Consider the following 15,133-nt stretch of genomic DNA (forward strand, 5'->3'; position numbering starts at 1 on the left):
TGCGGCCGCGGCCCCGCCCCTCCCGCTGCCCCTTGGGTCATGTGACCGGCGGCGGCGCCAAGATGGCGGCGTCCTGAGAGGTGGGTGCGCGTCCGGCGGCGGGGGCACGGCCGGGAAAGGCTGCGGCCTCTCGGCGGAACTCGGGGCTCACCCGGGCAAAACCTCCGAGCGGCTCCCGGCCCTTCCGAAGGTGCTGCGGCGGCCGTTCCCGCTGAGGCCCCCGGTTCCCGGTAGCGAAGGGTGGGCTACGGGCTGCCGCGGCCGAGGGACAGGAGGAGGAGGGCGGCGCGGAAGGAGGGGGAAGCCCGCAGAGCTGCGGAGGATGCGGGGAAGAGAGGGAGGAGGCAGCTGATAGGCGTCTGGGAGCGCGGCAGCTTCCCCACCGGCAGCTGTCGGGATGCAGAGCCCGAAACGGGCAGAAAACGAGGGGCGAAGGGTTGGGGTGGGTGCTTGAGGGAGAACGGGACTGGGGGAGGGCTTCACCGGACCTGAAAGAAGGTGTAAAGTGCAGCGGGGACGTAGAGACTGAATAATTCAGCTGTGAAATGGATCGTGTTGCAGATTCCCGGGTCAGCAGCTGTGAAAGCATCAACGGGTGGAGCTGAGCCCCCTGGAGCTTTCCCAACCAAAACGATTTTGTGGGGTCAGAGCAGGAGAGCTGCATGTTATAGGGTGACTTTTTTTCTTGTCTCATGGCCCAGCTGGCAGGCTGCCTGCTGGGGGAAGCTCATCATTGAGCAAGAGCTGGGTTGCAGCCTTAATGCTGCCAGTTTGATTCTTTTCCAATTTTTGGCTGCCGTGGGGTTTTCACCCTCCCCCTTCTCAAAGAAGCCTTAAGCTTCCTCCTCCCCTGGACCCCAAAGGACCCCAAAGCCTTTAGTGGTCAGAGGGAGATATTTGCCCATGCCAGTTCTCTTTTGTTGACTGCATGACCAATTCTTCTTTTATTCTGCTTAAAGTGGCAAAAATTATTACATTTACTGCAATAAGTTGTGTAACAATCAAGACTATAGGAATAAGGATGTCAAAAATACTCTTAATTATTAATAGAGTATTCAGTACAAGGTCATAAATAACTAAACTCTCCAGCCCAACAGTGCAATGGAGTTTGGCAGTACAAGCTTTGAGTATTACTGAGCTCTCACTCAGCTCTGTAATTTGGTGTCAAGATTCAACACTGGAGGCAAACCCAAAGCAGAACTTCAAATAAACTCAGAGCCTTCCATGAGGGAGCTGGTGTAGGTATTAATAATGAGACAGGGGGAGCAGAATTTCATAAGAATTTGCTTGCTAATCAGCTTCAGAGTGAGCCAGAGAAGATAAAACAATCCAAAGTTTCAGCTGGAGATCCCTGATCCAGCAGGGATAACACCTGGAGCAGCCAGACAGAAATACAGAGACATCCAGAGAACCTGAAAAGAAGGCAAGGTGTGGTTTAACCTAAGTCATTACATGCATTGCTGATTATTTTGGCTTTTTATCTCACAGTCCAAAAATTGAAAGGGAAGTTTAGTTTGTAATGCAGCTGTCACTGGCCCTGAGCCTTGACTCAGAGAAAGTAAAGTGCAGAAGTGTTAAGTCAGACAAGGGAATGAGGGGAGAGAGAAAGCACTGGCAGCTTTAGATGATGGTGAGGAATATCTTACAAGGTTTACTTCCCTTTGCCTCACTGATTTTTTTATTTATTTATCTGTGTGTTGATGTAAACAATTGTCACATTATCTGGTTAAATTGAGCTTCAGAACAAAACAGCTGATTGGAAGCTTCAGGTTTTCTAGTAGTCCCTTTAATTCCTTGCCTTGTTGGTTTGTTTTGTTTTTTTTTAATAGGGATTGCAGTAGCATGGAAGGGAATTCTTCCTAATGGACAACTGCTGAGCACACCAGGATTCTCCAGGAAGATTTTGGAGCCACGTCGGGCTGGAATCATGTTAAAGAAACCAGTGCTGGTGGAATCCCTGCTCGTCTTCACCATCGTTCTCCTGCTGCACCTGGTGGTGTGGGACAGGTACTCCTGGTGTGCCCTGGCCCTGGCCCTCCAGGCTTTTTATGTCCAGTTCAAATGGGATCACCTCCTCCAGCTGGGGGGAGCCGTGTTCCAGTTCCGTACAGGAGCCAACAGCGGGCTCCTCCCTGCCAGCATGGTCATCCCCCTGCTGGGGATTGTGATGAAGGAGAGGTGCAGGTCTGCTGGCATTGTCTACTTTGAACGTTTTGGGATTGTTGTGGCCTCCACGGGCATGCTGGTTGCTCTCTTCCTGTCTGTCATAGCAGTGGGTGTCACAAAACCTGTGCCCACCAACACCTGCATCCTGACTGGTGTTGCTGGCAGTGTAATTATCTACACCATGAAGCACTCTCTGACTGTTTCAGAAGTGATCGAGGTCCTAGAAGTGCTGCTCATCTTTGTCTACCTCAGTATGATCCTGCTGTACCTCCTGCCCCGATGTTTTACTCCTGGAGAAGCACTGCTGGTTCTGGGAGGTACCAGTTTTGTTCTGAATCAGCTCATTAAACGCTCACTGAATGTGGTGGAGGGCAGAGGTGATCCCATTGACTTCTTCCTGCTGGTAGCAGTTGTTGGAGTTGTTCTTCTTGGGCTTTTTTTCACCGTGCTCTTCATTTTCATGGATTCCTGCACCTGGATCTCCTCCATGTTTTTCCATATGATGACAGCAGTGCTTGGCTTAGGGGTGATCATGCCTTGGCTGTACCGACTGATCCAGAGGAACCCTTTGTTCTGGCTGCTCCAGTTTCTGTTTCAGACACAGGCCAGAGTTTACCTCCTGGTATACTGGACCTTTTTGGCTGCTTCAGCATGCGGTGTGGTTTTCTATCAGAACGCCAAGAGGTCATCTGAATGTAAAAAACACCAGGCCTCGACTGTAACCAGGAAATATTTCCATTTCATTGTTGTAGCTACTTATGTTCCTGGACTCATTTACGACCGACAGCTTCTCCACGTTGCTGCAGTTCTGTGCCTGGCAGTTTTTATTTTCTTAGAGTACATTCGGTACTTCAGGATCAAACCCTTTGGCCAGACCCTCAGGCAACTGCTGTCTCTCTTCTTGGATGAAAGAGACAGTGGACCTCTCATCCTGACTCATATTTACCTCCTCCTTGGCATGTCCCTCCCAGTGTGGTTGTTCCCCAGATCTTGTGCTCCTAAGGGTACTTTGCCTGGGGTGGGAGCACTGGCCCCCTACTCTGGGGTGCTGGCAGTAGGGGTAGGAGACACCATTGCCTCTGTTTTTGGCAGTACAATGGGGGAAATCAAGTGGCCAGGAACAAAGAAGACTGTTGAAGGGACAATGACAGCTATTTTTGCTCAGATCATTGCTGTGGCTCTTATTCTGATCTTTGACAGCAGTGTCAATCTGAACTCCAGCTATGCCTGGATTCTGGTGTCTGTGACCTTAGTTTCTCTGCTGGAAGCTTATACAACCCAGATTGATAATCTGCTGTTGCCCCTCTACCTCCAGATCATGTTTATGGCATAGAAGCACTTTCAGGAACAGGTATTTTCTCTAAAAGGGTGGTAATATGCACTGTAATGAGAGCTCAGAGCTGCTCTTGGTGCAGCAGACAAAACAGTTGACATCAGAAATGAAAAAGACCTATTTAAAATAAAGGGTTTCTTTTGGTCTCATTTTCTCCCCCACTTAAAACACAGAATATAAATGTGACTTGTACATTGTCTGATTAAACACAAATGCTATTTTCAAGTCTTCTGGGTGCTCAGAGGTAGAGGAAGAAGAGGTTAAGTGGATGAGAGAAACCAGAAGTAAGCAAAGCTCTCAGAGGTGTTGCCACCCCTCTGTTGCATCAGAGCCAAAACTTGTTTTACTGCACTGAGCCCTGCCAGCTCCTCACCTCTGTGTGAGCACCATTAAAGCATGTTTTATAATAAGAGTGGCCACCCTCTGCACCAAGGGAGGACAAGTGTCCCAGCACCATCACCTAGAGCCATACTGGCACCAAGTGATGCATGAACACAGCTCCAAACTCAGCAGGCTCTAGAGCTGAGTCTACCCAGGGCAGGTGCAGGAGATCTGGGAACATAAGAGACTGTTTCTTCCAAACAGTACTAACAAGAAGGTTGCAGTTTTAGCCCTGGAGGTTTATGCAACAAGAAAAAAAAAACTGCTTTATCTTCAACATTTGAATTTCTAAATCCATTTGGAATAATTAATAGTGGGGAAAGACCAGGCAAAGTCACAGAAAACTAATTACACATGACAAAAGCAGAAACTGTTGAAGTCAATAAACTTTTCTAATAACTGTTGCAGTTTTCTAGTTTGTCCATTTTTTCAGCAAGATTTAAAAATAACTTTTAAAAATGCTTTATCAGCAAGCTGCCCATTTCAGATTCTAACTACCATTTTGTGGCAAACACCCCACCTAATTTTTATGCATTAAACACTTCTGTATTGGTAACCTCTTCTTGCCAGGCTGCCAAGTGTCCATTAGAACAAAACACAGCACAGCACATGCCTTCCCTTCCTCTTCCCTTCCTCTTCCCTTCCCCTCTGAAGGGTCCAAGTGAAGATTTTCAGCCCAGTGTTCTTGTTTGCAGATTGAAGTTCACTTCTGACACTCTTTATTTTTGCAACAGTTTTGTGCAAGTCCAAGACAGCTGCAGTCCTAGCCCTGAGACAGTGCCTTAGGAGTGAGAATAAGATGAAGGGTGGAGCTGTATGGACCCAGAATCCAGAATTGTGCTTGTCCCTGCAATAAGCTGAGACTCCAATAGCTGAGAGGCAGCATTGCCCAATTTTCCCACCTGCCTGGGCAGAGCTCCTGAGGTTTGATCCTGCTTTTCTTTAGGTTTGTCCAGAGTTGGTTTTTTAATTACACAATAAATTGTCAGATACTTCTTAGGAAATCAAAGTCAGTAATTGTGCTAGGCTGAGTTTCCTTCACTTTTAAGAGGAAATCCTGCAAATTTCCAGCTTTTTGCTTTTATTTATGCACTTGAACTAGACAGTTTCATACATTGCAGGCAGTGGTGCATATAATCAAAGGACAGACTATCACTGCTCAGCAGAATGGTTCTGTTCTAAATTATTAATTCCCCTAATGGAAAGATACAGAGAAACCTTTAGCTGCTTCCATCATGAGCTTTCACCATCAACATCATTAAATAACACCAGAATTAAAAGCCATTTTCCTTCCACCTTGCTCACAGCTTTCAAACTAGAAAAGCAGGAGAGGGCAATAGTTTTAACCAATACACCCAGAGATCACTCAGCTACAGTTTGTTAGAAATACTTAGAAGATTGATTATAAAAGTCACTTCCTGCTTCATTTTGCCCAATCAAGCAAAATTCTAATGATCCTATGATTCTATTATTCCAACAGTAGGATGGAGACCTAAGGGTAAAAGCCATCTTCACATGACATGTTCACCTCCATTGCTGGGATCAACAGAGCCAAGAAATGCACTAGAAAAGCTCTTGACTTAAACAGAAGAAAATAATGAGTATCTGAAAGAAGAAATAATTCTTAACTGGTCCCAGTCAAGATGCAGTGGTTTTAAATGGTCTCTTCTCAAGACTGAAGAAGTTTCCTTACCAAAAGGACTGGACAACTATTCTCCTACTAGTAGGGCTCAGGCTGCAGTAGAAGCTTCAGTCTAACACAGGTGTATTCAGCTGTGTTGAGGGTCCTGATTCTGGAGGGAGGATAAATTAATCTTGAAAGCTGATCTGGTGAGTTATATTTAAAGGAACCATGAACAAATGATCAGAAAGGAATATTGATCAGCTATCGACTCCAGAAGCCAATCACCAACTTCAAGTGTAGAGTGGTGGAAAAGGCAGTTCAGGGGTTGGTTGGAGCCTAGGAAGTAAGAAAGAGGAAAAAAAAAAAAAAAAACAAACCAGAGACTATTCCAGTTCTACAGGTATGAAATCAATTCTGTTGGCACTACCAACAGAAACTGTGTGGCATGCAAGACCAGCAAGGAAAGTTGATCCTGGCCATTGCAGTGCAAAGGCTCTGGGCCCCTCAGCTGCTTACTGGTGACCTTACCAGTTCTCTTTGCTCCAACTGGTGCCTTTGGCTTCCATCACATGGAAGGTGAATGCATGACGAGAGGATTCTGAGCTGTTGAGTTCACTCTTGTGGACAACTTCACCATGGATGAGAATGAGCCCCCCTGTTTGAAAGAAACACCCATGCTGCTTTTTTCCGAATCGTGAGTACTGGCTTTAAAATACATAGGAAGTTGCAAGGTTAAAATACAATTTTAGCTCTCCTGTTTTTCCTGAGCTGTAAAGCAGAGTTGTTTGGGGGTTGTTTTTACCTTTACTTATAGGCAGAGGTGTGAACTGGCTGTCCTCATAGGCTGGCTCTGACCCTACAAACTCCACACAGGTTGAGGCACCTGAAGCTGCACGGACCATTCTCCGGGTAATCCCACCTGCAAATTCACAGGGTAACAAACACACAAAAAATAATCAGGCAGCTACATTCTGCACAGCAGAGGAACAATATCTGTCACTTCTCTTAGCTTTGTTATTATAGCATATTGAGGTTTTTTTTCCTTGGGAATTTGGGTGGGTTTTTTTCATTCAGCAAATAGGATTTTCCATCTGGGGCAGAAACTGATGAGCAACTCCCCTCTGTTTTCCTTTCTGGCTCTTTCTGTGCATTGCAACATGGTCCTTTAGAAACACAATCATATCTTTATGCAAAGCCAACCTTTGGTCCATTTCTCCTTTCAGAGGAACAATATCTGTCACTTCTTTTGGCAATGATAGGAGCTTTGTTATTACAGCATATTGAGGCTTTTTTTCCTTGGGAATTTGGGTGGGTTTTTTTCATTCAGCAAATAGGATTTTCCACCTGGGGCAGAAACTGATAAGCAACTCCCTTCTGTTTGCCTTTCTGGCTCTTTCTGTGCATTGCAACATGGTCCTTTAGAAACACAATCATATCTTTATGAAAAGCCAACCTTTGGTCCATTTCTCCTTTCTATAAGAGCATCAACTGCAATTGGAGTGTGGCTGACTCCAGGGTTTATGTGGGATCAGAGCCTTCACATCTTAAATGTGCTGTGATGAAACTCCCTGAGTGAAAGTTTAGGTGAGCAACAGTTGAAAGGTGATTAGAGGCAGTGAAAAAGAGGAAATTGTTGGTGATCCAATAGTGGTTACACACATACAGCAACAACCATGGGTCCCCCCACAGCCATGACACGGGGCTGTGCTGTCTGTGTGTTCCTCTGACTGTTCTCTGATGGTTTTGGTGATGTCCAAGTAATCTGTGCACAGACCTGGAGGAATTCCTTGTTTACTGAAATTCAGACCAATTATTTGACAATTGTGTGTGCTTGTAGAAGAGGGGTTTTATTATTCCCCCTCTATAAAAATACAAGGATTAAAAATTTAATCAGCCAGGGGAAGAAAAAGGGATGGATCTTTGTGGAAGGGATGCAAATGGAAAAATAAAAAGTTTTGTGAGTGAATGTGGAAAAACAAATAAGTGATTTCTCAGTGTACTCCTATTCTGGAAGGCAAATGAAGGATTATTACTCTTTGCACTTCAGATCAGACTGGATGGACATTTCCAAGGCTGCTGTGGAAGGAGCACTCACATGCAGCAATGACCTGGTTTACTGTGGGGAGAAAGAACCCAGAGGTTTAGGACCTTCTTTAACAGTGGTTTAAGACCTTCTTTAAGTCTTAAATGGCAGTGGTCTGGCAAGACAGAGTCTGAATCTTGCAAGGGAAGCTTCTGAACTAATACCAGAGTTAAAAGATCTAGGAGCAGTTTTAATGGGTTTCATCTTAACAGATTCTGGAGTAAATAAAACGTCAGGAGTCCTGTCCTTCCCCTCCCCAGAGCCCTGGATTCTTTAGGCTAGGTATTGATTCAAAACTAAACATTAAACTCATCTGATGAACCAGGGGCTAAGAGCAAAGTGAAGCAGTTATGAACCTGCTGAAAAACATGGTTGTGGGTTTGATAACAGCACAGAAGGAGATCTTTCCAGTAAATAAAGTTTCCTTTTTACAAGCAAGGGCACTGGGCAGTGCAGAGAACCTAACATGCTCTGTGTTACCCTTAAACAAGAAGATGGGAGGTGTTTCACAGCCACACACCAAAACACCCCAACTCTTACTGGTGTGAGAGCCAGGGATGAACCACAAGCAGCCATTCTCCTGTGTGGCATCCTCCAGGGCAATCCAGAACCCCAGGATCCTGCCCAGGGGCTCAGTGTGCAGGAAGGTGGCATCCTGGTGTGGGGTCACTGCAAGAAGAGAGATGGTCCTTAGGGCCTCTTGAGGAGCTCAGTACCCCCAGAAGGACATCAGGCTCATTCTCCCTGACCTCTCAACCTGAGCTGCTCTGCCCACCCAGCTGTCACATGGATTAAATCACACATAAAAGCACCACCTTACACTCTGCAAATATAAAAGTAGCTCTTTGATCAAGGTACATATGATGTAGAGACATTTCTGGAAAACATGGATGTTTTTTTACAATTTTTGAAAAGTTTTGGACCACAGAACCCACAAGCTTAAGTCTGATTCTGAGCCTTTTTCCTAGCAATATTCCTTAAAGGAGCCTTATCTGCAGTGTGATACAGAGATGGCACAAGTCTCACCTTCACCACCAATGCCAGGTTGCTGCAAGGAAAGAAAGGTGTTGGGTGAAGAGAGGAGACTCACAGCTTCCCACCTAACAGGGTCTTATTTCTCAAGGGTCAAGACAACTTGCATGACTCTACCTTGAAGATATACATGCTCTGCACAACTACTGGTCTCTCAAGGCCCAGTTTTCGTCCCAATTCCTGTAAAAAAAACTTCCCAAAATTTGTTTGTGGACACCACAAAGTATAATTCCTTGAAGATATTTACATTTCCTTTTAAGGACAAAATTACTATACTTAAGAGTCTAGAATACTTCAATTAACTACTCCATAATTTAATTTTTTTTGAGATTCTTCTAGGAAACAGTAACAGCTCACCTGCACCTTGGAGGAGTGGGTAATTTCCTTGAAGACAGGATCATAAGCATGTAAAGCTAAGGGGAAAGAAAAAGCTTTGGACTAAGAGATTCATTTCACAGAAGAGAAGCTGGCAGCACACAGCAATGAGCTGCAGCCAAGCAAGATAAACTGCCACCAAAAATTTCCATCCCTCCCAAGAGTGAACACACCTGGCTTATCACACCTGAGGTGGTACAACACTTAGAGATTTATACAATTTTCTTTAGAGACCAAAGAAATAATTACTGGCCACAAATCACAGCTATTTTTTAAAAAATAGGGTACAACAGAGTGAGAAAATACAAGTATTATGCTATATTATGTATCTCCTAAAATGTCAACCACAATACATGGCCCTGAGGCAGACAGACAAATTCAGATTTTCAAATCACAGTCCTGAAGACCTACTAAAAAAGTAATTCCTTTAAAAATGAGCTAGGGTTTGTCTTTGGTGCCCTTCACAGAGGAACTGTCCACAGGACAAAGCTATTTGTGCTTCCTACAACTGTGCACATCAAATTCACCACGAGGACTCAAGAGCAGGTCCAGCAGGGGCTGCTCCTGAGCAAAAAATGAAGCAAGACTCAATCAAAAGGAATAATTGCTCAAAATAAGTCTGAAGAAGCCTGTTGAATTGTTAAGCTGCTGAGTCAGCAGGAATCTACTGGCTTTTCACTTCCCCTGGGGAAAAACTGAACTGGAAGGGGGCTGGAAAGGGGAGAGTTTTTCTGAGAAAACCAAAGAGCTGAGAACTCTCAGTATTGAATTTCCAAGTTTAGTGAAGTTTCATTTAAGCAAAGTTCATGTGCTTGGGGATGCAGCAAAACCCACTCGTGTCTTCCTTCTGTTGTTTAAAAATGAAAAGGATCAAAACTCAAATTTGGGATCTGGGAGAGAGGAAATAAGTCAAATCATAACCAGTAAGGGTAAAGAAAAAATGCTGGTGACATCCCAGGAGGGAGATCTGGTGCTGGCAACCCTTCACTGCATGGGACACAGCAGACAGTTTGATCTGTACTGGATGTGACTGTTTTTAGGTGGGAAATGAGTTAGAGGAATCTCTTAAAAAAAAAAAAAAAAGAGACAAAGTCCCAACTTTCACATGCCAGTGAGTCTGAGCTATGCATAGATGAAAAACCTCCCAGAAGGGCTTTTTTTTTTTTGTAATGTAAGAGTTTTAAGACTGATGAGAGTGAGGGGCAGCACAGACTGAGCTGCAGAGACAGTGACAGAGTGATGCAAAGCAGGCAGGTGTGTGGAAAGTTCAAGAATTTAATGCAGAAAATCAGACTAAACCAGCCTAAGGTTACAGAGACAAGAGCTGCATGGCCACAGTTGAAAGAGGGGGTGAGGTTTGAGTTATTCCATGCAGTGGTCCCCAGGAAGCACAGAGAAGCAAGAGAAGAGGGAAAAAGTTACTTCCCTGCTCAGAAAGGTTTAAACTCAGATGGCCAAGGTTATAGTGAGCAGGTCTGAAGAAATCCTCACATTTGAAAAACACATTCCTTTTGTCCATCCCTTTCAAAACCCCATCCTGTAAACATACCATGGCCAATCTTGCTGATGGATTTCTCCTTTGGAATTAGAAAGTTACCTACAAAACAAAGCCAGAACTTAACACTGTTTGTAAAGCAGGAATTGTCTCTCTAGAACTGGCTTCTAACCCCTCCCTCAGCTCTCTCCTCTCCACTCCCTGTGGCTCAGGCCAGGTCTTACCTTTCTCATCCAAAACACCTTTCTCAAAGAAGAATCTAATCTTGTCTCCACTGGTGAGGAAATAATCCGAGCTACCCTGCCAGGGATGAGAGCCCAGTAAAGACAGAATCCTTGAAGAACCATAAATGAACCTTGGATCAAAATGTTAACACTCACCTGCATCTTTTTCCCATCCAACCGCAGCACAAACAAAACAGAGGCAATGGGCATCACTCATGGTAAGGCTTTTCACAATGCTAAAGGTCTTGGCAATGATTAGGACTATACAAGAACCTCTCACATTGAGGCTTTTCTTTTTCTGGCTGCCTGGAAAACAACCTATTTTCTGCCTGCAGAACAAGTACGAAGTGTTCTGAGAGAGCTGCTGGGAGCCGGGCAGTGCCACACGCACCCTTCTTCTCCTTTCACTCTCTGGTAGGACCCCCACCAGACCCCTCCAGAGAGCAGAGTGAGTCCTGAGCAGCTTTTTTGGCTTTTCCCTCCCTTCTCTCAGCTCTGGGATGGGCAAAGCCCTGTCCTCCTCAGTACCTGTGCCTGGAGCTGCTCCTCTTCCTTGGTGGAGAACTGGGTGCGGCAGTGTGGGGGCACCTCCATCTCAGCTACGATTCTCTGGATCTGACTCCTCATGCTGTCACACTCCTCTGGGGTGAAAAAATGCTCCAGGACAAGGAAACCATCCTCATGGAACTGGAAGAGACAGGGTGGTTGCCCTCCTCCAGAGCCCTCAGGCAGGGGGGGGCAGGGGCAGCACAAAGCAAGAGAAAACAGTTCTCTGCAGCTGGACAAAGTGCTCTTAATTTTTAATTTCAGGAGTGGTTGCTATTGTAAAAAAAACACAGTTCATGAGCAGGCTTGGATTCTATACAGTTAACAAATCACAAAGCAGTGGAGATAAGTCAACAAAGCAGAGAAGGTATCACTAGAGCCTTCATGGCTTCAGCATTTCTTATCTAAGCTGTGCAACCAGCAACCATGAAATTACAAAGTCTGCTGACACGAACAGAGCAGTCACACCTACAGGTCACCTAAAAATGAGATTCTGTTTCCAGCTGGGAAGTGGTTTTGCTATGGGAAAAACCCCTGGGTGGTTTCTCACAGTTGACTACACAATCCCTTACAAAATGAAGTGAACTCTGTAGGAAGGACTGTTTCTTTATATAGAGCACCCTGCAGATAATCCTTTGACAGGCAGACTCTGAGCTCACGGCTGACAGGACACCAGAGGAATTTTCTCCAGGACAAGTTGCCCTCCGGAAAAGTTTGTAGCCACGACAGAGCCCTCACACACTCAAAATGAATGCAATACGAGTAGCTGAGAAAAATACAGTGTTTGCAAAGCAGATTTTTGTTAGACCTGGTCACGGGCTACCCAGTAGTGCCCCTGTCTCACAAGCAGTTCAGTGTCTGCACTACACACACACTCCCCGGGGTGCAGCTCCTTACCTTCTGGATCTGAGACTGGGTCACAAAAGCCATCAGGACCCCACCAGGAGCAGCAGGATGGCACCAGGGCTCTGCAGGGCTGACTCCCCGCCTCTTCCTGTGATCCTTTCCCCAGCATGTGACAGCAGCACAGGCTCAGCCAGCGGAGCTGCTGCTCCAGGAATGTTGGCTCCATCCATCCCCATTCGTCCCTGGCAGGGATATTCGAGGATGCAAAGTTTTGCTTTGACTCTTGGTGTCAGCTTCAAGTGCACAAAACTGTTCTCCTTCTGTGTGATGACAAACTCCAAGGAGTTATCACTGATTAATTAATAACCCTGCTTAAAACAACAGAGAGGTTATGCTGGTAAAACATAAGGGAGGTAAAGTAAGATGCAAGTGGGATGAAAAGATCTAAAAGTTTTGAAGCAAATTGAAAGTGGTGATTCATGCTCCCCACAGAGCCTTTTTTTTTTTTTTTTTTTTTTTTTTTGCTCAGCCAGGACATCCTGCCAGTGCTTCAGCACCTAAAGGGGACTTCAGCAACCCATGAGACAGCAAATATCAGATTACAGGGTAAAAAAGCTGAAAAACCACTAAGAGTTTGGTAAAATTCATTGGGAGTGTATCTTATTTTCACACCCAGGTGTTTTTGGGGGATGTGCACCTCTTCCTCAGCTCACTCCAGAGGTGTGTGTAAATAGCTGAAGCCAAAGTTCAAATCAGAGATAGAAAATGCAGAAAATTCATGGAAGAGGCAGAAGATGGAGGCACAGAGGGCAGCCCAGCAGTGGCACTCCCTGCCAGCACATCCTGCCCATCCCACAGGAACCCCTGGGGAGGATCCTTCTCTTCAGAGAAAAAGGTGTTTGGCTCTTGGGGGAAACACTGCAAAAATCCTTCCAGCAGTGCTCCATGGAAAAATAACACCATGAGGGTGGTGTTATGCATCACTGACCTAGCCCAACAACTAACATCCCAAGAAAATGGGGGGAAAATGCCCATGGGAAGGTGTTTGCTTCCAAACTGTATCTGCTAGCAGCTGAAAATCCATCTTAAAGAGATGCTGTTGGAAAAAATCAAGTCCTCTGTTCTGTAAGAGAATCAACTCTGGATAAAAATTCCACTTTGTTCAAGGTTGGTTTTAGTTTTTACTAGACAAGGGAATCAAGTGGTTTTAGATTTTGAGCATTTACAGCTTTTCAAGCTTCTTTCCACACAAAATATGAATTTGACAGTTTAAAAAGCTAAATTTTGCAAGATGATTTAATCACTGGACTACAAACACGAAGGGGAAACAATGCTGCAAAACTCACAAAATAATCAAGCAGTTCCTCCTTCCTGCTAAAGGAGTCTCACCACCTGGTAGAGCTGAAGTGGTTTTAAGGAAGATGTGTAACCATCAGGAAAAAAACAAACCCTCCCTGCTGTGGCTCTTGACTGCAATTTGATCTCACAAAGATCAATCAACCCCACTGGATGGCAGCAAGCCTGGAGAAAACTGCTTTTTACACACACTCCCATGCCACTCCTCAGTCTGCCTCTGTTACCCAGCTCATTCATAACATTTATGTATTTCTCATTCCCAGGCATTTTTTTCAGCCATCTAGCCTGGCATTTTCTCCACTCCCCACCTTACCCCCACTTGATGACTTCAGAACCTCCTTTAGCTCACATGCCTGACAGTAAACCACAGCTTTCCTGCTCATGGATTGTTTTGAGCAATACAAACAGCAGCCCACAGCACAAATACCAGAAGATAAATGACTGCATAAGCCAGGAGAGACAAACCCCCTTGGTTACAGGAACCTTCATGAGTCTGTCCTTGAGTCCTTCAGTTCTCTGCCACTCCAGACAAGCTCCAATTTTGAGCCTTACAGAGACCTTTGCACTGAGAGGAAAACCACATAATGCCCCACAGAAGTCACAGATAAGGATGTCATCTTTGTAAAAACCTTCTCTTCCAGTAAGTTTAAATAAGGAAGGTACAAAATACTTGGACAAAACAGGGAAATGGCCCCTTTTCCTTCCCTTCCTCTCCCTACAAGAGCTCTTTTGCAGACTATTAAACATTTTCTCCTGCCAGCTCTGCAAGAAAAGTGCACTTGGTGCAAATTCCTTTGAAGGCTTCCAAAGCCCATCCCCTGTGTCTATGAAAGGTAGAGGAGTGAGTGACATCTGGAACCTGGACAATCCTGCAACAAACAAAGCACAAGTATTTCAAATGCTTTTTTTGGCTGGCATGATTACCCTAATTTCTTCCTCAATATGAGTTCCTATTGAAACCATCTGGACCTAAGCCAGCTCAAGGGTTCTCCAGAACCAGTTTAAGCAGCCCAGCACTCACCAGAATTGCTGCTGGATTGCCAAGATTACCAGGTGTGGAAAAGATTCAGCCAAATCTCATCACCTCTCCTGAAATCTTCAAACTGCTCAGCAACAAGTGGCAGTGGATTTAATGAGAAACAAGGAGCACAGGAACAAGGAGTATTTAAATTGTAATAAATAGTATATTAGGATTTAAAATTACATAGATATTTGAAGACTTCTGTTTCCCCTGTGCTGAGAAGCCTTTCTTTCAAGTTAGTAGAAGCATCACAGATGCAGCAATTAAATAAGATGGTTACTTTCTTCAAAAAACAGCAAAGAAAAAAGTTTATGGTGCAGTGAATAAAACCAATGTATTTCCAGCTTCCTGTACTGCATCTTTTTCAGAGAGCTATATAGAAAATTTGGAATGATCAGGATTAAGTCTTTTTAAAACGAAGATCAACTCTTAACCTCTCATCCTGCAGGAATTCAGCAAGCACCATTTTTCTTTGACAGCACCTTTCATTCTTTCCCTTTGCTATTCAGAGCTGGTAAATCCCTGCCAAAAGGAGCTGCAGTTCTAAGTCAGCCTTAAATGACATGGGACATTTTGTCCTGTTTGCTGCATTCAGTCCCACAAAGTGCTTCATTAAAAGCCATCAATGCCAACAAGCAGCACCACAGGTCT

General features: G+C 44.8%; 2 protein-coding genes across 3 annotated transcripts; one reads left to right on the forward strand and one right to left on the reverse strand.

The window, feature by feature from the left end:
* Nucleotides 1-1,927: 1,927 nt before the first annotated feature.
* Nucleotides 1,928-4,284, forward strand: DOLK (dolichol kinase). Its single transcript, XM_071765765.1, has one exon. It carries the CDS (start codon nucleotides 1,928-1,930, stop codon nucleotides 3,497-3,499), a length of 1,572 nt encoding a protein of 523 aa, XP_071621866.1. The 3' UTR covers nucleotides 3,500-4,284.
* Nucleotides 4,147-12,288, reverse strand: PHYHD1 (phytanoyl-CoA dioxygenase domain containing 1). Of its 2 annotated transcripts, none has more exons than XM_071765777.1 (11): nucleotides 12,157-12,288; nucleotides 11,242-11,400; nucleotides 10,714-10,789; nucleotides 10,544-10,591; nucleotides 8,977-9,032; nucleotides 8,737-8,799; nucleotides 8,614-8,635; nucleotides 8,128-8,256; nucleotides 6,307-6,423; nucleotides 6,033-6,159; nucleotides 4,147-5,840 (listed from the first exon to the last, which is right to left on the reverse strand). In XM_071765777.1, the coding sequence occupies exons 1-11, from the start codon at nucleotides 12,187-12,189 to the stop codon at nucleotides 5,795-5,797; spliced, it is 876 nt and encodes a 291-aa protein (XP_071621878.1). In that variant the 5' UTR covers nucleotides 12,190-12,288; the 3' UTR covers nucleotides 4,147-5,794. The 2 variants fall into 2 exon arrangements, with proteins under 2 accessions (XP_071621878.1, XP_071621877.1); XM_071765776.1 differs by having other exon boundaries at nucleotides 8,737-8,811.
* Between the last annotated feature and the right edge of the window lie 2,845 nt (nucleotides 12,289-15,133).

This window comes from Heliangelus exortis, chromosome 22 (assembly GCF_036169615.1).
Source record: "Heliangelus exortis chromosome 22, bHelExo1.hap1, whole genome shotgun sequence".
Lineage (NCBI taxonomy): Eukaryota > Metazoa > Chordata > Aves > Apodiformes > Trochilidae > Heliangelus > Heliangelus exortis.